At 45.4% G+C, this 21,153-nt stretch overlaps 1 protein-coding gene across 4 annotated transcripts in view; it reads left to right on the top strand.

The window, feature by feature from the left end:
* The window catches only part of LOC134957932 (complement factor H-like), a 1,300,757-nt gene that overhangs the window by 873,343 nt on the left and 406,261 nt on the right, over nt 1–21,153 (top strand). For all 4 annotated transcript variants that reach the window (XM_063940180.1, XM_063940181.1, XM_063940178.1 and 1 more), the window contains one exon: nt 3,900–4,079. In XM_063940180.1, coding sequence (XP_063796250.1) covers nt 3,900–4,079 — 180 coding nt within the window. The remainder of the gene's footprint in view (nt 1–3,899; nt 4,080–21,153) is intronic.

Raw genomic sequence — 21,153 nt, 5'->3', positions numbered from 1 at the left:
TAGCGGTCTCCAGTGAAATAGCTATGGACAGTGCTCGCTCTAAGGTCAGGTCAGGCTCAGCCAGCAATTTCTTTTGTGTACTTGCACTTTTCATCCCACAAACTAAACGGTCTCTTAGAGCATCTGATAACCCTGCTCCAAATGCACAGTGTTCAGATAACCTCCTCAGAAATACTTTCACTTTCACATTGATTCCTTCTGTGAAACCTGAATCTTTCAGCAATCACTAATGGTTTAGGGTTTAAGTGCTTTTGTAAAATGTCCACAATGTCAGTAAAGGACTTGTTGGCTGGCTTCTTAGGTGCTATTAAACTCCTCAGCAGACTGTATGTTTAGGCACCGAGAGCCGGCCCTAACCAATATGATGCCATAGGCAAGATCTTGGCTGGTGCCCCCTAGCACCCCCGCTAGTTCCACCTCTGACCCTGTACCCCATTCCCAGCACCAGGGCAAAAAGGTATGTGTTTTTGCTGGCAAGGGGCATGGCCACACAATAGTACCTCCAATTCAACTTATGCCTCACAGTGGTGCAACTTTATTTACAATTTATCATACGATAGTGTCCCTTATTCCCATTACATCACACAGTAGTACCACTTTACCTTATATACGTTACTCCTTACAGTAGTGCCCCTCATTCACATAACATCGTACTGAATTGCTCCTTATTCACATTCGATGACACAGTAGTGCCCTCTCTATACGTTACGCCACACAGTAGAGCACCTTAAACACATAATGCCACACATTGGTAATGCATTTCTACACATAATGACACACATAATGTCCCTTACACATATGCCACACATTATTAGTGCCCGTATACACATAATGACACACATAGTGCCCCTTACACATATGTTACACATTATTAATGCCCTTATACACATAATGACACATATAGTTCCTGGCGTGAGTCATCTGGCAGCTTTGCTAACGTTGGGTGCCTATTTTTTTATGAAAATGCATCTTATTTGCATTGCTATGTGGCAAGAATACACAAGCAGCTTCCGCTGATTAAAATTATATGCAGCATGCCTATATACAGTGTGCGACTGTGACTGTCTCTGCATACAAAATGCTACATACAGAATATAGGCATGCCACATATCATTTTAATCAGCAGAAGCTGCTTGTGCCCCTAGGCATACCAGATGCCCTAGGCAATTGCCTAGTTTCCTATGCCTAAGGCCGGCTCTGTGGGCACCCATTACACTGAGTAAAACTGGAACCTTCTTGTCACCATCCACTGAATTAGCAGAACAGTATAGATCTACTCACTCAATATATGTAGCTCAGTCCTCTATAGTACCATCAAATGCAGCTATTGTGCCAATATATCCTGACATTATTCCTGTATACTTTGTCCTACCTTCCTTAGAAAATGAAGATATAACCCACGTGCTCCTTTTATTCAAGTTAGGTGCTGCTGGCAGTCTGAATGAGTTGACCCTGTTTTCACCCCATGATTGTACTGTGTCAGCCCACTGGTGCTCCACTGATACCTGGAGCCATGCTGAAGAACAGTTTAGTCCTCGTCGCCAGTGTTAAATCTGTTACTTATATTTCAATAAGAGTTTTTAATGTAACCAGGACACAGGGAGTGTTGCATGATTCTTTACTGGAGAAGAACAGGAAACTAAAGAGCACAGAAATAGATCATAGGTGCCTACCCTCCCTCATTCTGCAGGAGACTCCCTGAAATAGCAGCAATCTCCCTCACTCCCTGAAAAGTCCAGCAATCTCCCTGATTGTAGCTTACCCCCATTATGTAGCTATTACATTATTGGGGGAAAAATAAATCAGAGATACATACATTCAAGTGCCATTTCCCTGCATTGGTTATAAGGCAAAATGATCCCTATGGCCACTTACAGTATATGGATCCTCTTGTAAAACACAGTACACGAACAAATCCTGCAAAATATCACTGTCTTTTATTCAACAAATAGATCTTACTAACTCTGGAGCTCATTTACATTTGGATGTAAGTCATTTTTATGACACGCCTCTCCGATGTAGCAGTACGCGCCCGTGCTGACAGGTGTTACTTTCACAATCTCCCTGATATGCTTTTTCAAAAGTAGGCAAGTCTGAAATAGATTCATACACCAACTAATACAAATACAAAATAAGATCTGTTGTAACCTTCCACCAGAATACATATACAGCAATGAGAACTATATACACCACAATTTCAATTTCCTCTGAATAGACTGTGAATTTTCTACTACTGTATGGACATATTATTTTTACTCATATTCGTTTTTTTTATTATCGGTCCAGATGTTGACTTATATAGATATGTAAGAATGTGAGTATAGAACAAAGTATATAAGGATTTTTTTAGAGATGAACACACCCCAAATCCCGGCGCAAATTAGTCAATAATGATTAATTAATTAAACACCAGCTGCACACACTAAAGGATTAGCCAAATCCTCAAACAACTGAAACAAAAAGAAAAAGAAAAGTGGTGCGCTTTGGTGTAATTGTATACCTTTATATTTGGATGTTTTAATGTAATTTGGTGTCTGCTTTTACTCAAAACTGCAATAAGTAACCATAGAATCTGCTTTATAAATGAATAGATTTTTACTTCAATTAATAAACAATTTAATACATTTAAAAACTATAAAAATCAAGGAATCAATTTATATTCCACACACTCAAGTAGGAAGCATTAAATATCCTCTCGCGCTGTAAAATTAATAGCAACAATGTAACTCATTTGACACTAAACAGACCCTTTGCAATCTGCTACATTAAAATTTTAGAACAACAAAGTATATAACAATAACACAAAGAAAATTAAATTATGTTTACTTTTTGTTGTCTATTAAGATATTTATATGATGTAAAGTTTTGTGACGGTGACATGTCCGCCTTAAGTGCAGCAGAGTGGTTTTACATGCACATAAATGGTTCACTTCTAGATAAGCCTGCTGTGATATGCATGGAAACTGAAACTGGGCACAGATCTGTCCTCATACTCTGTGGCTTTATTCGTGCCGAACAGCCTCGGCCGGCACGCCATTTCCGCACCAAGAGGGGATTTTTCACTGAAAATGTGCATTCTGTTTGCACAAATAAAACAACTGAAAGCAACAAATGATTACAATGATCAATTTTCTGTGCAACATTTGTACATTTGTGTGTGAATTTACCATGTGCTACCATGCAGCAACTGTAGCTTTTACTCATGTTCCGTTCTGCCTCATCTGCAACTTTGTATGTGTTTAAAACTAAGGGGTCTATGTGCTAAGCCTTGGAGAGAGATAAAGTGGATGGAGATAAATTACCAATCAATCAGCTCCTAACTGCCATGAAACATGACAGATAAGAGCTAGTTGGTTGGAGCATTACCTTAATGCACTTTATCAATATCCAGGGCTTAGTAGATAGACCCCTAATTGCTGGGCAGCCCATCTACTGTAGCAGCATTGAGTGGTGTTTCGCTTTATCTGCGATGCAAATAAACCACAAAATGTAAATAAAATGATGGTAACATACACTACACCTCTTGCAGCGACTCAGTTGTCCCGGGTGTCTCGCACCGTATGGTGTATTGAGGCACGGTGTATGAGGACACATCTGCAGATGCTCATCTTTCAAAATGTGATTTAAATGGCAAGGCCAAATCTCTATTACAGTGCCAAAAGTATAAATAAATACAGTACAGGGTTCATAAGAGTTGATTTTAAGATAAATCATTATTTTCAATATAATTGTTACATTACTTTCATTCAGTGATCCTTAATTACAGTAACTTGGATAGGTGTAAAAATATTAATGACCACACATTAATAATCATCCATAAGCCTTAGTGCTGTAATCCCAAATATGTTTCCAGAGATCTCACGATACCTGCGTGTCTGAAAATCTGTTTGTTTATTCAGGAATTCCGTGTGGCACAGCCCAAGATGTTCAAAATGCATTTGTTAAAGAACGGAACAGAGTCTACGTGCATGGTGAAAGTGCAATCTACCAGTGTAAAGATGGTTTTACTGTTATACCGTCTGGGAGCAGCTCAGCAGAATGCATAAAAGGACAATGGAAAAATATTCCAACTTGTGTTGGTGAGTATTTTATGTAATGACAGGAAATAGAATTTTTACACATACATCAAAAATGATTTAAAATCTACCAAAAATGTTTAAAAATTAACATAATACATAATAATTCCCTTTATATTTTTCCCTATGCTCTGAATTCTACCTATCATTTTTTATCCTTCTGGATTTCTCCTTTTTTCTTTATTTTACTCTTACCACAAAACATAATTAATTGATACCACCTAAATGAGGCACATTTTTAAATGCAGTACAGGGTGGCTTTTAGCTGAATACTGAAGCAACAGTATAACACAATAATTGTTGCACTGCTCTAACGGTAGCATCTCTGCAAAATGTACTTTACCAGTTTCTGGCTTGGATATGAAGGGCCCCCTGGGGCGCTGTTGTGATAGGGGCTCACTAAGAGGCAAAGGCACAAAGCTGACTTGACCTGACCAATTACTTTAGGGGATGTGACCAGCCACCAGGGGCAGAAAGGCAAAGTTTCAGTCTACCTCCTGCAGTACTTAAATATAATTGACATTATTCTGCGTAAGACTTATTTGTGAAAATAGATGCATCTCTCATTTTTAAGCTGCCTGTGCATACTGTACATCTGAATCACACAAATGGTGTGCGCATGTGCTGCACAATGTGTGTGAAGTCACATGTAGACACGTGCATGTCACAACTTGTGCAAAAAGGAGTCCAACATGAAATAGACATTACTGGGTGGCAAGTATCAAGATGCACGGAGCGGCTATTTCTGATGGGAGTGTCAATGTCATGTATGTAAGCTCAGGGATATTCTGAGTAGTGCATACGGGTAAGAGATGCCTGTTTCCAGGCAAATCTCTTACATTAGCACGGGGCTGATGCCAGTGGCATGTGGTGAGGTCAGTGGCTGGTGAGGCACTACCATAATGTCCGCCGAATCCTGGCGATGACCCCTACCGCCGCCGACCCAATGCCCGATACAGCCTCTGAGCTGATGCCTGCGGCCACCATCAACTGACCCAGCCCTCCGCCACTAATTTGCATCTCAGTCCGATGCCGCCAATGCCCGCTGCCTGCCTGCTCATCATAAAAATAAAAAAAAATAGTGTTTGGGACTGGGAAGGGAGCGGGAGGAGGACATGAATGCAATTTTGTTGTCCAGGGCTTCCAGCAACTTGATGTGAAAAAAATATGCGTGAGGTCCCCCCTCCTAAGTATAACCAGCCTCGGGCTCTTTGAGCTGGTCCTGGTTGTTTAAATGCTGGGGAAAAATTGGACAGGGGTTCCCCGTATTTAGACAACCAGCACCGGGCTCTTAGTCCGGTCCTGGTTCCAAATATAAGGGGGACAAAAGATGTAGGGGTCCCTTGTATTTTTAAAACCAGCACCAGGCTCCACTAGCCAGGGACATAATGCCACAGCTGGAGGACACATTTATGTAGGTCTCTGCGGCCATGGCATTACACCCCCCAACTAGTCACCCCTGGATGGGGTTCCCTGGAGGAGTGGGGGGACCCCTTAAATCAAGGGGGTCCTCCCCTCCAGGCACCCAAGGGCCGGGGGTGAAGCCCGAGGCTGTCCCCAGCACCCCTGGGCGGTGGGTGCCGGGCTGATAGCCATGTGTGTAAAAAATAATATTGTTTTTTTTTTGTGGAACTACAAAGGCCAGCAAGCCTCCCCCGCTTGTTGGTACTTGGAGAACCTCAAGTACCAGCATGCGGGGAAATAAAGGGTCCGCTGGTACCTGTAGTTCTACAACAACAAAAATACCCAAAAAAACCACAACACACACACCGTGACAGTAAAATTTTATTATAACACACGTACACACTCACACATACTTACCTACATCCCACGCCGGTCACGTACACTTGTCCATGTAGAATCGAATAGGGAATACCTGTAAAAATGAGAGAGATTACTTACCTACATCCCATGCCGATCACGTCCACTTGTCCAGTAGAATCCATTACCTGGAAAATAAGTAAGTTACACATAAAAATTTCAACCCACAGGAGGGGGGAAAAGGAGAGAGAGAGAGAGAGAGAGTGAGAAAACAAATTATGTCAGATAGCTTCCCCTTTTTACACATTACGGTAGACAGCGCACCCTTTTATACACATTACGGCAGACAACGTCCCCTTTTTACACATTACGGCAGACAGCGTGCACTTTTTTACACATTACGGCAGACAGCGCCCTACTTTTTACACATTACAGAAGACAGCGCGCCCTTTTTTACACATTACGGCAGACAGCACCCCCCTTTTTACACATTACGGCAAACAGCGTCCCCCTTTTTACACATTACGGCAGCCAGTCCCCCTTTTTACACATTGAGAGAGAGAGAGAGAGAGAGAGAGGGGGAAAAAAAACCTGCCTGCTGCTGTGTGCAGACGGAGCCGCCGGAGAAGGACAGGGGAGAGCCACACAGAGGACAAGTGGCTGTCAGCGGGAGGAGAGGACGGAGCCGCCGGACACTTCCAGGTGAGAGCCGCCCAGAGGAGAGAGACGTCTGGTGCCTGTGAGCGGGAGGGTGGGACGGAGCCGATGGAGCATGACAGGAGAGAGCAGCACCTGCCGCTGCTCCCGTCCCATCTTCCGCCTCCTGCCGCGTCTGGGTGATTGGACAAGCGGATCCAGCAGTAGATCCACAGTCCAATCACAGCTGCCTCACTGACATGGGGGTGGTGTCCCTGTCAGCAAGGCACTTTTTTCAGTGCCCCGTTCCCACTGTTTTTCAATGGGCTTTTAAAGCCCAGTGCTTGGCTCCGCCCATGCACTCTCCCCGTTCCTATTATGTATCGGAGGCACTGCTATCGGTGCCTCCCAAAGTCATTTTATACAATAAAAAATATGGCATTGCATCAAGAAGATACTTATGACACCAATATATGTCATAAGTATCTTCTATGTATTATTTTACTAATTAATCACAGGGGAGGCACTGCCTCCCCTGACTGCACGTCCCTAGCTGATGCAGATGCCTACATTAATGATGAAAGCCTCATGTATAGTCTCTAAAACAATGACTTACTTCTGCTGATTTTTTCATTAACATATGAAAGTAAGTGCAATACTGCAGCCACATGGAAAAGCAGAAACCTCTTACTCAGAATCAGGCCCAATTATCTCTTACCTCTTCTTGGCAAGTTGCCTGAGGTCCAGATGTTCTGGATATTGATGTCTGATCAACACTCCAGTGATGTCCAGAGGCAAAGGCAGTATGGAAATTTCCACCAACTTCTCCCTCACATGCACCTCTGCCCACCAGCTTTTTCTTCACATACCCTCTCCATAACCTATTACCTGAATGCCCTTCTGTGTGCCCCATGTCTGCTAGAAGGCAATCTTTTGTCAGTCAGTGCCAGCCCACCTGCTCTCTTGGATCTCCCCCTGTCCCTTCCTCCCACCATAGCAACAGCGAGAGGGTGATCCTAATAGGACTGCCCACCTGCAGCTCTATAGAGACAATCTTCTTGGAGCCAAAGCTCATAGGGCTCAGGGCAGCTACAGCTACCCAAACTTCTCCCCCTGTCACAGGTACTGGCTGAAATCAATGATCAGAAAAGTCTACCAGGTTGAGCTCACTGCAACCTCACTTCTCCCAGCCTAACTTCTCCTCATCCAGGCCGCAGTGATGGCCTATCCCCAGATACACCCAATCCATGCTGCTAGCGTTTCTTCCTGCACGTTTAAGAAGTCTTGAAGTAAGTAGTTTTATATAATGACAAAAAAAATGTGTTTACTTATACAGTACAGATGTTTCCTTAAATATCATTGCTGCAGTCATACCAAACAGCTCCTTCGAGCAAGTCAGGTCCTATGAGACTCTGCGAGTTTTGGGTGTCTTTTTCAATTTATTTTTGCCAATGTGACGCTACCAGGAAGCACCAGGAGAATGTGATAATTAATTTGATAAGTGACGCTTATTCATCTGTGTGTGACTAAGTTTCTGAATCTGTATATAGAGTGCTATGATAAAGTGGCTACAACTTTTTTCCATGGCAAGTTCCATTGTGCTTTATATACAGACTCAGTCGCACACAGATATACAGTTGTTGCATATCAATTTAATCAGTAGAATCTTGTGGTGCATCCAAGTCACATCGCATTGCGACTACAGTAAAGATGGATTTTTCGGCAAAATAGACGCTCGAGAGTAGCAGAGATGCAAGGACCTTGGCAGCTAACTCGCACCAGGCTTCCAGTGCTTCATGGGGTATCAAGGTTAGATGTACGAGGACACATGTATACAGTGCATCCAGAAAGTATTCACAACGTTTCACTTTTTCCTTATTTTGTTATGTTACAGCCTTATTCCAAAATGGAATATATTAATTTTCTCTTACGTCCTAGAGGATGCTGGTGTCCACATTAGTACGTGGGTCCACCAGGAGCCATTGGCACTTCAAGAGTTTGAGAGTGTGGGCTGGCTCCTCCCTCTATGCCCCTCCTACCAGACTCAGTTTAGAAAATGTCTGAGCCACTATCTCCGCTGGCAGGACACTGAGCTCCTGAGGGGAATTAACGTTCGCCGCCACAGGTGATCGTTCACCACCGCAGCATGCCGCCACCCTCTTACAGAGCCATAAGACTTCATGGGGAGTGAGTCACCAGTCCCCTGGCAAGCGGGGAGCCAGTGTGAAGATTGCGGCAATAGGGTATGGAGCGCAGTACTAACTGCGCTCCAGGGCTCAGCTGTACATTGTCCGGTGCTGTGAGAGGCGTCTGAGCCAGCACCTACACCCTACACTGGTCAGAAGCCTGTCAGGGATCCAAGATCACTGCCAGCAGATATTTCCTCAGGTCAGTATAAAGAACCAGAGAGTGGAAAGCAGCGCCATGGAAGGGGGCGGAGCTTCTCCTCAGAGTGGACCCAGCAGCATTCAGTGATATTGCGACCTACTATTGCTTGTGCATGGATCTCTAAAGCTATTCTAAAGTGGTCAGGCACGTTACTTGAGGAATCGGATTCAATGGATAAAAGTGAAGTTGAATTGTTTTTACGGAACATACAGGATTCTGCAGGATTTATGGTGGAATCCATGAAAGACTTGGGTTCGATGGCTGCAGGGATATCTTCCATGTCTGTCTTGGCTCGCAGAGGACTCTGGCTACGCCAATGGTCCCTCAGCTCCACCTTCTACAAAGAAACCTTTTTCTTCTTTCCCATCACAGTCCTTTCGGACAGCAAAAACAAAAAAGTCCAAGCCTTCTAACACCTTCTTTAGAGGAGGTCATGCAAAATCCAAAAAACCTGCTACTGTAGGTTCCCAAGACCAGAAGTCTGCTTCTGGTACATCAAAATCCTCAGCATGATGGTGGACCACACAGCCTGGAGAAAGGTCTGGTGGGGGCGAGGCTCAGACGGTTCAGCCACGTGTGGGTGTCATCCGGCCTGGACCCCTGGGTGCAGGAGATTGTGTCCCAGGGGTACAGTCTGGAGTTTCAAGAACTCCCGCCTCCCTGAGTCTTCAAATCAGGCTTACCAGCTTTACTGGCAGACAGGGTTTCCTATAGGAAGTCATCCAAAAATTGGATAATTCAAAGGTCATTGTCCCAGTTCCACCTCCAATGCAAAACAAGGGTTACTATTCAAACCTTTTCTTGGTTCCAAAACCGGATGGTTCGGTCAGGCCAATTTTTTATTTGAAAATGTTGAACCCCTATCTGAGGGAGTTAAAATTCAAAATGGAGTCTTTAAGAGTGGTCATCGCAGGTTTGGAGGAGGGGGAGTTCCTAGTATCCCTGGATATCAAGGATGCGTACCTCCACATACCAATTTGGCCGCCACATCAGGCTCATCTCCGATTTGCACTGTTAGACTGTCACTACCAGTTCCAGGCACTGCCATTCAGCCTCTCCACGGCACCGAGGGTGTTCACCAAGGTGATGGCAGAGATGATGGTTCTCCTCCGCAAACAGGGGGTGAACATAATCCCATATCTGGACAATCTGCTGATAAAGGAATCGTCCAGGGAGAGGTTGTTGCAGTCCATTGTCCTCATGACTCATCTGCTCAGGGAACACGGTTGGATCCTGAATCTTCCAAAATCATATATGGAGCCAAAAAGGAGGTTGTCTTTTCTGGGAATAATCCTCGACACAGAGGTGCAGAGGGTGTTTCTTCCAGAGGAGAAAGCGTTGGTGATACAAACAATGGTACGGGATGTCCTGAAGCCAGCCCAATTTTCGGTTCATCAGTGCATTCGCTTTCTGGGGAAGATGGTGGCCTCTTACGAGGCTCTACAGTACAGAAGGTTTCATTCTCTATCCTTCCAACTGGATCTCCTGGACAAGTGGTCGGGATCTCATCTACACATGCACCAGAGAATAAGTCTGTCGCCAAAAGCCAAGATATCACTCCTCTGGTGGCTACAACTACCTCACTTTCTGGAGGGCCGCAGGTTCGGGGTTCAGGGCTGGATACTTCTAACCACGGATGCAAGTCTACGGGGCTGGGGAGCAGTCACTCAAGGGGAAACCTTCCAAGGAAGGTGGTCAAGCCTGTAATCCAGCCTACCTATAAACATTCTGGAACTAAGTGCCGTCTGCAACAGTCTTCTCCAGGTGGCCCATCTTCTGCGAGATCGAGCCATTCAAGTGCAGTCGGTCAATGTAATGACAGTGGCTTACATAAACCGACTGGGCGGAACGTAGAGCAGAGCTGCAATGTCAGAGGTAACCAGAATCATCCTCTGGGCAGAAAAACATGCGTTGGCGCTGTCAGCAATCTTCATTCCAGGAGTAGACAACTGGGAAGCGGACTTCCTCAGCACACATGATCTCCATCCAGGAGAGTGGGGACTCCATATGGAGGTGTTCACGTAGGTAACAGATCTTTGGGGTTTACCTCAAATAGACATGATGGCCTCTTGTCTCAACAAGAAGCTTCAGCTGTATTGTTCCAGGATGAGGGATCCGCAAGCCATGGCGGTGGACGTCTTAGTGACTCTGCGGTGTTCCAGTCGGTGTACGTGTTTCCTCCACTTCCACTCATTCCAAGAGTTCTAAAACTCATAAGGAGAACAAGAGTTCAGACGATCCTCATTGCTCCAGACTGGCCAAGAAGGGCTTAGGTACCCGGATCTTCTGGATCAGTGGCGTAACTAGAAATTTTTCTCCCCCAAGCCAAAAAAATTCTTCGTCGCTTCCCCCCCATCCCCGATAATTTCCACTAGTAAAGGGATAAACGTGCAAAAATGGGTGTGGCTTTGCATAAAGGGGCATGGCATTGCAGGAATAGACTACCTTATACCCCAGTTCTGCAACCTGCATGCCCAGGCGTTGGCCACCACAGGAAAGAAAAATAATCCTGATTCATGCCCCTTACATTATTTGTCATTTTTCCTCCTTATAGTAATGCCCAGTATACATTATGTCACATACTGCAATGGCCCTTAGACAATATGCCACACACAATAATGCACACACCATAATGCCCCCGACACATTATGCCCCATACCGTAATGCCTGTGACACATTATGACAGGAATCGCAATGCCCGTTATACATTATGCTACACACTGCAATGACCCTGATACATTATAGCACATACAATGTCTGTGACACATTATGACACACACCGCAATGTCCGTGATACACTATGCCACACACTGCAATGCCCTATAGCACATACAATGCCTGTGACACATTATGACACACACTGCAATGACCCCGAGACATTATACCACATACCACAATGCCCGTGATAAAGCATACAACACACCGTAATGCCTGACACATTATGACACACACCGCAATGTCCGTGATACATTATGCCACACACTGCAATGACCCTGAGACATTATACCACATATCACAATGCCGTGATATAGTATACCATACATCATAATGCCTGTGACACATACCGCAATGTCCGTTATACCCTATGCCACACACCGCAATGCCCATTATACATTATGCCACACTGCAATGCCCCTGAGACATTATACCACATTCCACAATGCCCGTGATATAGTATGCCACACACCGTAATGCCTGTGACACATTATGACACACACCGCAATGTCCGTGATACATTATGCCACACACCAAAATTCCCATTACACATTAAGTCCTACAGTAAGGCTACTAATTACTTTTAAATTACCTGCTAGGGGTTTCATGCTCTTGGTTCCATGCACGGTGCCAGGGGTTTTTATGCTCAGGGTGACATGCTCGTTGCCAGGGGTTTCATGCACTGGGTGTCATGCTCATTGCTAGGGGGTAGTGCTTGTTGCTAGGGCTGTGCTCCCAGTGCCAGATATGCCCCCAGTGCCAGGTACTCACATGCCCTCAGTGCCAAATATAGCCCCCCCATGTGCCAGGTACACATATACCCCCCCCCCAGTGCCACATATGCCCCCAGTGCCAGATATTCCCCCACAGTGCCTGGTACTCACATGCCCCCAGTGTCAAATATAGCCCCACCATGTGCCAAGTACACATATACCCCCCCAGTGCCATATATGCCCCCTCAGTGCCTCATGTGCTCCCCCTCCCCCGAATATGCTCCCCCAGTACCAGTTAAATTTCTCCCCCTCTCACACTCCCCCGCTGTTTTGTGATGGAGGGACACGGAGGGCACAGCGCGCGCCTCTCCTGCGGGTCTGTTAAAGGAAGTGCCGGTTCGTGAGCCAATCAGAGCTCACGAACTGCACTTCATTTATTAGACCCGCTGGAGACCCAGGAGGGACACAGGAGAGGAGCTCGCTGTGCACTCCATGTCCCTCCATCACAGCAGCAGAGGGAAGGAGGGAGAGGAGACAGCAGATTGACATGCGGATGCCCGTCCGCATGTCAATCTGCGCTAAATCAGTGGCGGCGCCCCCAAGCCACCGCGAGGGCTGCAGGGGCAGTAGTTACGCCACTGTTCTGGATCTACTGCTTGAAGAGCCGAGGCCTCTTCCTCTTCGGGAGGACCTGCTGCAGCAGGGGCCGTTCACTTATCAAGACTTACCGCGGCTATGTTTGATGGCATGGAGGTTGAACGCCAGATATTAGCTCGGAAGGGCATTCCAAACAGGGTTTTTCCTACCCTGATACAGGCTAGAAAAGGAGTAACGTCTAAACATTACCATTGTATTTGGAAAAAATATGTATCTTGATGTGAGTCCAAGAAGTTTCCTACGGTGGAGTTTCAACTGGGACAGTTTCTCCTCTTCCTGCAAGCAGGTGTGGATATGTGCCTGAGGTTGGGATCCGTAAAGTTTAAGATTTCGGCCCTATCCATTTTCTTCCAGAAACAGTTGGCTTCCATCTCGGAGGTTCAGACCTTTTTGAAAGGGGTTCTGCACATCCAGCCTCCCTTTGTGCCGCCTACGGCACCATGGGATCTTAACGTGGTGCTGCAGTTTCTCCATTTGGATTGGTTCGAGCCTCTACAGGATGTTGAGGTCAAGTTTCTCACATGGAAGGCTGTCACTTTGCTGGCCTTAGCTTCTGCTAGACGTCTGTTGGAGCTGGGGGCTTTGTCTTGTAAGAGCCCCTACTTGATCTTCCATGAAGATAGAGCTGAGCTCCGGACACATCAGCAGTTCCTTCCCAAGGTTGTGTCCGCATTTCATATCAACCAACCTATTGTGTTGCCAGTTTCTACTGACTCAATTTCATCAAAGTACTTGGAGGATGTTGTAAGGACTCTGAAAATCTATGTGAAGATGACTACTCAACACAGAAAATCGGACTATCTGTTTGTCCTGTATGATCCCAAGAAACTTGGGTGTCCTGCTTCTAAGCAGACTATCTCTCGCTGGATCAGGTTCACTATCCAGCATGCATATTCTTCAGTGGGATTGCCGTGTCCTACGTCAGTTAAGGCCCACTCTATTCGTAAGGTGTGTTCTTCCTCGGCGGCTGCCCTGGGTGTCTCGGCTTTACAGCTTTGCCGAGCGGCTAATTCGTCGGGGTTGAATACGTTTGCAAAGTTCTACAAGTTCGACACCTTGGCCGCTGATGACCTGAAGTTTGGTCAGTCAGTTCTGCAGGAGCCTCCGCACTCTCCCTCCCATTCTGGGAGCTTTGGTGCATCCATCCCCATGATACTAGCTTGGTTTGCCTTGTTTGTGTGAGCTGGTGTGAATCTCGCCACTATCTGTGTAAAATCCTTCTCTCGAAGTTGTCCATCTCCTCGGGCACAGTTTTGTCAAAGTTGAAAAATATCATGATTCACATGCCTTGTACTAACCCCATGCACATGCCCGCCGTGCGTGCGCATATTCGCACTTGCGTAACAGTGCTTCTACGGCCGTGCGCTCTGGCGCGTGGTATGCGCATTTACGGTAGAGTTTGAGGGCATGTAGCGGACGACTCGATCGCAACATATTAACCTCATATAGTGCATTTTGTAGGTAATGTTTCCCTAGACAACGACAGCAACTATGTTTAGTTTAAGATATTCCTGAACCGAGGGATTCCTCTTTACATGATAGGAAGGGTCAGGTAAAGGTTGGAAGGTGGTGTTTAGTATCCAGCTGTAGGGTATTTTGAGGGTAACATTTTGGTGTCAGTTAGGAAGGGATCGCTCGCTCCTGCGTATAGATATGTACAGTAGTATGTTTTGAGCATTAAATGTATTTACTGATAATTACACATGTGGCGGGATTCCGTAGGATGCCACCCACAAGAGCAGTTGAGGAAAGACACTGCCCACCTGTTCGAACCCACCTATGACCTTTCTTGTAATGAAAAGACACATCCCTTTGTCCAATGAACAATAAGGTTACAGTGGCCATTGTATTGTGAATGAATGTTGTGTATAAAAAGGCCACTGTTCCCTGACCGGCCAGTACTCTCTCTCATCAACAACTATCTACTTGATACTTGGAGGACTGGATCCAGGTTGCGCATGCGAGTATTCTCATGTATGGTATGTTATCTGTAGCCACTATTTATTTCTCTGTTATACTGTTAGATTCTTATGTTAGCCAGTAGTGTATGAAGTGTATTGTTTATCTTTTAAATATATTTGTTTTCTACAGCAGTGTTGGAGCTGCTAAGGTTTTGAAACTAACTGGTTGTCTTATTCACATTTCTGCTAGGGGTTCCGTGAGCGTCTCAATCGCTCATACTGCATACACGTTATTAAGGTTTCCCAGCATTACATCGCTGCAGTACTTCATCATTAAGGTTTAAAGTTTAAACATATCATCACTGTGTTGTATTAATAAGGTTTAAAGGTTATCCACTGTGTGTGCGCCCGCTGCGTGTATTCCGTACACTCAGCTCTGCGTGTGTACGTTACGTGCGTACAACGTGCAAAGTCTTTGTACACAAATAGCGTACTAAGTGCGTAGCACGTGCACGTGGTCTGACGGCCATTACGGCTCCAAGGTGAATAAACATAGCTTATGTTTAATGGTAATATTACTGACATTATCAATTGGGGGCGTCGTCCGGTTCTCCACATATCCGCAACCCGAGCAGGACAAGGCAGACTTTATCCATCAGCAAAGGGCGGGAAGGTATCTCCTGTTAAACCTTTTTGGTCGGAAATATGCTGGTGCTGATTAGATAAGCGTCTGCTCCGCTTGGTCTGAAGGTAAGAACATACAGCTATTGTTTTAAATCTGTTAAAGTTTTTGTTTGGCGCCAATTGCGCATGCAACACACACACACACACACACACCTGCATTTTCATTTGTGTATTTTCGCATAGCTACTCTCTTGTTGCCATTTGAATTAATTGTTAGACACCTGCTGAGGAAATTTGGTGCTATTTAGTTGATATTATAAAGTAATATTTAAGGGAGTAAAAGTAAAACACACACGCAGCCTGGACTGTGTGGTGCTTGGTAAGCGATTATAGTTGAACATCGTTTACATTTATAGAAGCGTGTTATTTGCGTTACTGTGAGCGTATCTGGCCTTTTGAATACGTGTCTCGGGCAACGTGCGAGATTACGTACGCAACGTAAAGGCCTATAGACGTGGCGTATATTACGCAACGTGCGTACGGATACGCCCACTAAATTCAAATCACGCGATAGCATTGTTCTAGTGTGGGCGGTATAGTAGCCACGTGATAATAGCACAAGTTTGTTCAGTGTCCAAAAGTTAGTTTAAAAGAAACTTTTCCTATTGCAAGACCTCTGGGATTTACCTGTTTTACCTGAATGAAAGTAATTTCTGTACAGAAAAATCAGAGTGTATATGAGTGAACAGGAGTGAGTGTGAAAATAAAGGTTTTTTTTGTGAATCCAAGGAATCGGGATCCCGTAGGAGACTGCACCAGGTGAGTGGACACTTAGTGGCGTGAGATTGGCTTGCTCACGTTAACATTGTATAAGGTAAAGGAGCAATTAGTATCAGCAGACAAGAGAACTGCGATGTCAGAAAACCGCGAGCTCTCGTGACGCTCTGAAAACCGTGACCAAAGAAAGGTCAGAGGTAGAAAGCGCAGCCCCGGAGGTTAGCGTATTACCCATATAGGCCCGTTAGTATAACACTCCGGCTGAAGGTTTCGCAGCCTAAACAACCGATTCCGTTGGTCGCTTGGCAGATAAGTAATAGTTACTTATCCGCAGTGCGACTGTACCGCACGGAAGTGTGTGCAATAGTTGATTCACCTTGATGCCCACTCAAGTTTTGTGGGATCATAGACGCTATTTGTACATACGGAAGTGATTTGTGTAGGTTTTTTTTTATTACACAGGGCCCGGAGATTGGGTGCGATCAGCGGTGGGCATATTGCTGGAAGTCGTATCGGCCAATAGGGGCGTGAGTGGGTGAAGGCACTCGTTGGACTTTCACCGTCGCTTTGCCCCTGAGTGGTTGGTTTTTGTAAGGATTCGCTGAAAGCCAATACCTGCAAAGAATAGGGGCCAACAGCTAAAGTAAGGGACGATCAACAAGGGTTCACGTTGGTATTTGTTGGCCCAAAGGGTCAGCACGGTATATAATGTGTGAAAAATATGGAACACACACACAGGTCTTATGCAAAGAATGGGAACGAATGACTGAGGATGATGGGGAACAGTTCCCCAGGGTTGGCAGTTTAAATCCTGAGGTATTGCAAAATCTAAGGAGTAGGATAGGTCTAATAAAATTTGCAAAACAGAGCATTAGACATTATAATTGTTTACAGTTATGGCAACAGGAGAGTGAGATACTACAGGGATTAGCTCAAAGAGCTGATTCAAACCCTGACAGAGATCTGATAGCAACGGCACCACCACCATATATAGTAGGGGAGAAAGTGGCTACAGAGAATGGCGTACGGGTATACGAAAAGAGTGCACTTAACAAATGTAGTAGTGATAAGAGTAAAATGGATGTTAATGTTAATGATAATGTTAATACTAACGCTAACCCGTGCAAGTTGTATCCCATATTAAACTTCCCACAGGAATGCGACCAGGAAGATGAGCCCACTATGATATCAGCACTCTCTCTCGCAGCCACCATACACGATACTCCAGTGGGTACGACACAACCATTAAGAGCAGTAGCGAAGGCCCATAGTGCAGGGACAGGTGAGGTCGTGTCCACAGGTAAGTACGGTACTGTACATTATGCTGAAACTGTTACACCACACATTGTAGAATCAACCCAGAGTGATGTAATTGATCTGAATCCTGTCAGGTTGATTGCGGTCCCCAATGGGAAGACCGACTCTCATGGAGTCACTTCCGTCAGGAACATTGCAATGCATTGTCCATGGTCCCGGGCAGAATTAAGAATAATTATGTCTGAATTCCCTGATCCCAGAAAAGATCTAGCCGCATGTCAGAGGTTTATTAAAGACCTAGGTAACTCTGCTGAACCTCATAACAAAGATTGGCGTACACTACTGCGGTCATGTCTGCCCTCTAGTATTGACCCTGTGAAATTAATTTCTGATTGTAAGTTAGATGCAGGGGTAGCTCTCACTGACGAGTACAATCAGGAAAATGTTAAACAGATCAATCTGCAATTAGGAGTATATTTCCCAGCCATTGTCAAGTGGAATACATTTTTCTCCATCAAACAAAAGGAAGGGGAAATTGCTTCTGATTATTTCCACCGGGCTCTGGAGGAAATGGCTAGATATACTGGCATCTTAGACATTGAGGCAAATGTACACCACAGGGAGGTAGCGGTGTCTGTACTAATGGACGGTTTAAAGGAAGTATTGAGGAATAGGGTACAGACCTCTCAACCTAACTGGAGAGGTATGTTGGTGGCTGCCTTAAGAGAGACTGCTGTCGGGCATGATCGGAACATCGCAAGACACAGGGAGTCACAGGGTGATAAACTGATGGCCATAAGTATCCAAGCCCTTACAACAAGGCCGCCTCAGTCTAAACCTCAGACCCCTGGTGGTAAGCCACATATGGTAAAATGTTACAACTGTAGCAGGGAAGGACATTTTGCACGAAACTGCAATCATAGAAACTCACACAATGTATATCGACCCCCTAGACCAGAGCATGACACACAGTATGGCACATGTAGATGGGATCAGGGACCGCAGAGGAGGAGTGATGAGCCACATGCAGGGGAAACTAGAAGGTACCCACCAAGAAGAGACTGGCAGGTATCTGAAAATTCCCAGTTACCTCCCTCACAAATTGTAACTGCCAGTGCGCTGCGGGAAGGTCACAACCAACAATAGGGGTCAGGCCACATCTGTAGTCTGCAGCCAGTAAAATTAATTGCGAGCCTTGGAAAAGAACCCGAGGTCACAATTGATGTGGCTGGTAGATCACTACCTTTCCTTGTAGATACGGGGGAGGCCAAGTCAGTGTTAAATTCCACGGTGGGTATGAAAACCACGGGTAGAACAATTCAAACAATGGGAGTAACAGGAGTAGTACAACACTACCCCTTAAATAAACCCGCAGAGATTACCATAGGGCCTTTACAGACTAAGTATTCTTTTCTGCTGGCTGCATTGGCTCCGACTAATCTCTTTGGGAGAGATTTTCTGTGTAAGATGGGGTGTGTCATATATTGTACTCCTGGAGGTGTTTTCTTAGATATACCCGAGAATCACGCCCAGGAAGTGCAGGATATGTTAGATTCCCCTCAAAGGTTGATGTCACACGCTGCTGTTACCGATAAGTGTCCATCCAAGGTAGATGAAATGATCTCCCAGATACCGGAGTCACTTTGGACCAAAGATGGACAAGACACTGTATTAATGGCAAATGTAGCTCCTGTAGTGGTCCAAGTAAAAGATGGTAGGATAGCTCCAAAAATCCCACAGTATCCTCTGAAGCCAGAGGTGGAGTTAGGGGTGTATCCGGTCATAGAACGCTTACTGCAAAAGGGCATCCTAGTTAGGACATCCAGCACAGCCAATAGTCCTATCTTCCCTGTGAAAAAGAGTGGGGGGAGGGGTTACAGGCTAGTGCAGGATCTAAGGGGGATAAACAAAATAGTTGAGAGCCAATTCCCTGTAGTACCAAATCCAGCGGTCATCCTAATGCAAATCCCTCCTACTGCGAAATTTTTCACTGTAATTGACCTCTGCTCCGCTTTCTTTTCGGTCCCTCTGCACCCTGACAACCAATACTTGTTTGCATTCACATACAGAGGAGTACAGTACACCTGGACTCACTTACCACAAGGTTTCATTGACAGTCCAAGTATTTTCTCACAGGCTTTGCATGACTTTTTACAATCCTTTCAACCTGAGAGCGGATCAGTATTAATACAGTATGTAGACGACTTACTGCTGTGTTCTGATTCACTCGAATCGTCCTTGAGAGACACTAAACAACTTTTGTTTCATCTTTCTGATACGGGACACAAGGTTTCAAAGGATAAGTTGCAGTTATGCCAGACCAAGGTAAAATACTTGGGACATTGTCTGACACAAGGACTGAGACACCTCACCGCTGATAGAACTCATGACTCTGCCACAAACCCAACAACAAATCCGCACTTTCCTAGGAATGTGTGGGTATTGCCGTAACTGGATCCCAGGGTTTTTCATACTAGCCTTATCTTTACAAGAAATGGTCTCATCAACCAAACCAGATCGGATTTCGCACACAGATGAGTCCGAACTGGCATTTGAGAGACTCAAACAGTGCCTATCACAGGCACCAGCTTTAGGTATGCCAGATTATGGGAAACCCTTTGAACTGTACGGTACGGAGAGTGCTGGGTGTGCGGCAGGTGTTTTAACCCAGAGACATGGTGATGCCAGCAGGCCGGTAGCCTACTACAGCGCTCAGCTAGACACCGTAGCGTGATCTCTCCCCACATGCTTGCAAAGTGTTGCAGCGATTGCTTTGCTAGTGAGTAAAAGCGAAGATGTAGTGTTAGGACACAACCTGACAATCCATACACCACATGCAGTGTCAGCCTTACTGAATTCTGCCCAAACCAGACATGTCTCATCAGCACGGTTTACAAGGTGGGAATTGGCATTGATGGCGCCTGTAAACATCACCATAAGGAGATGCAGCGCACTAAATCCTGCAACATATCTCCCAGGTGTGCCTGGACAGGCACAAAGGGTGGAGGATGAGAATGATGGTGAAGAAGGATTTAGTACAGACACTGACACACATGATTGTATGGAATATTTGACCCAAAATTTCACTGCACATCAGTGACAACCCACTGGAAGGTGTAGATTTTGCCTTTTACACTGACGATAGTTGCCACAGACAGACGGACTCAGGAGACTTGTGTACTGGATATGCAGTCGTAGATGACAAAGGTACCATAGAAGCGGAACCTCTGAGCCCACCTCACTCAGCACAAGTGGCTGAGCTGGTCGCCTTAACCAGAGCGTGTGAATTGGCTAAAGGTAAGTCAGCCAATATCTACATGGATTCTAGGTACACCTTTGGAGTAGTTCATGATTTCGGGGCCCTATGGCGCCTTAGAAATTTCATGACAGCAGCTGGCACACCCGTGGCGCATGCAACCCACATCAAAAGACTTCTAGCAGCAATGCAAGAACCTGACAGAGTGGCTGTTATCAAATGTAAAGCTCACACATATAGCCAAGACCCAGTGTCACTTAGTAACAGCCGGGCAGACAAAGCTTCTAAATCAGCAGCCAGCACCCCCATGCAGACATACAGCATACAACTGATGGTATTTAATACTGTTAACACACAAAAATTGTGTGAAATGCACCACAGGAGAAGGCAAT

The sequence above is a fragment of the Pseudophryne corroboree genome, chromosome 9 (assembly GCF_028390025.1).
Source record: "Pseudophryne corroboree isolate aPseCor3 chromosome 9, aPseCor3.hap2, whole genome shotgun sequence".
NCBI classification, from domain to species: domain Eukaryota; kingdom Metazoa; phylum Chordata; class Amphibia; order Anura; family Myobatrachidae; genus Pseudophryne; species Pseudophryne corroboree.
This window is presented reverse-complemented; position numbering and strand designations above follow the sequence as displayed.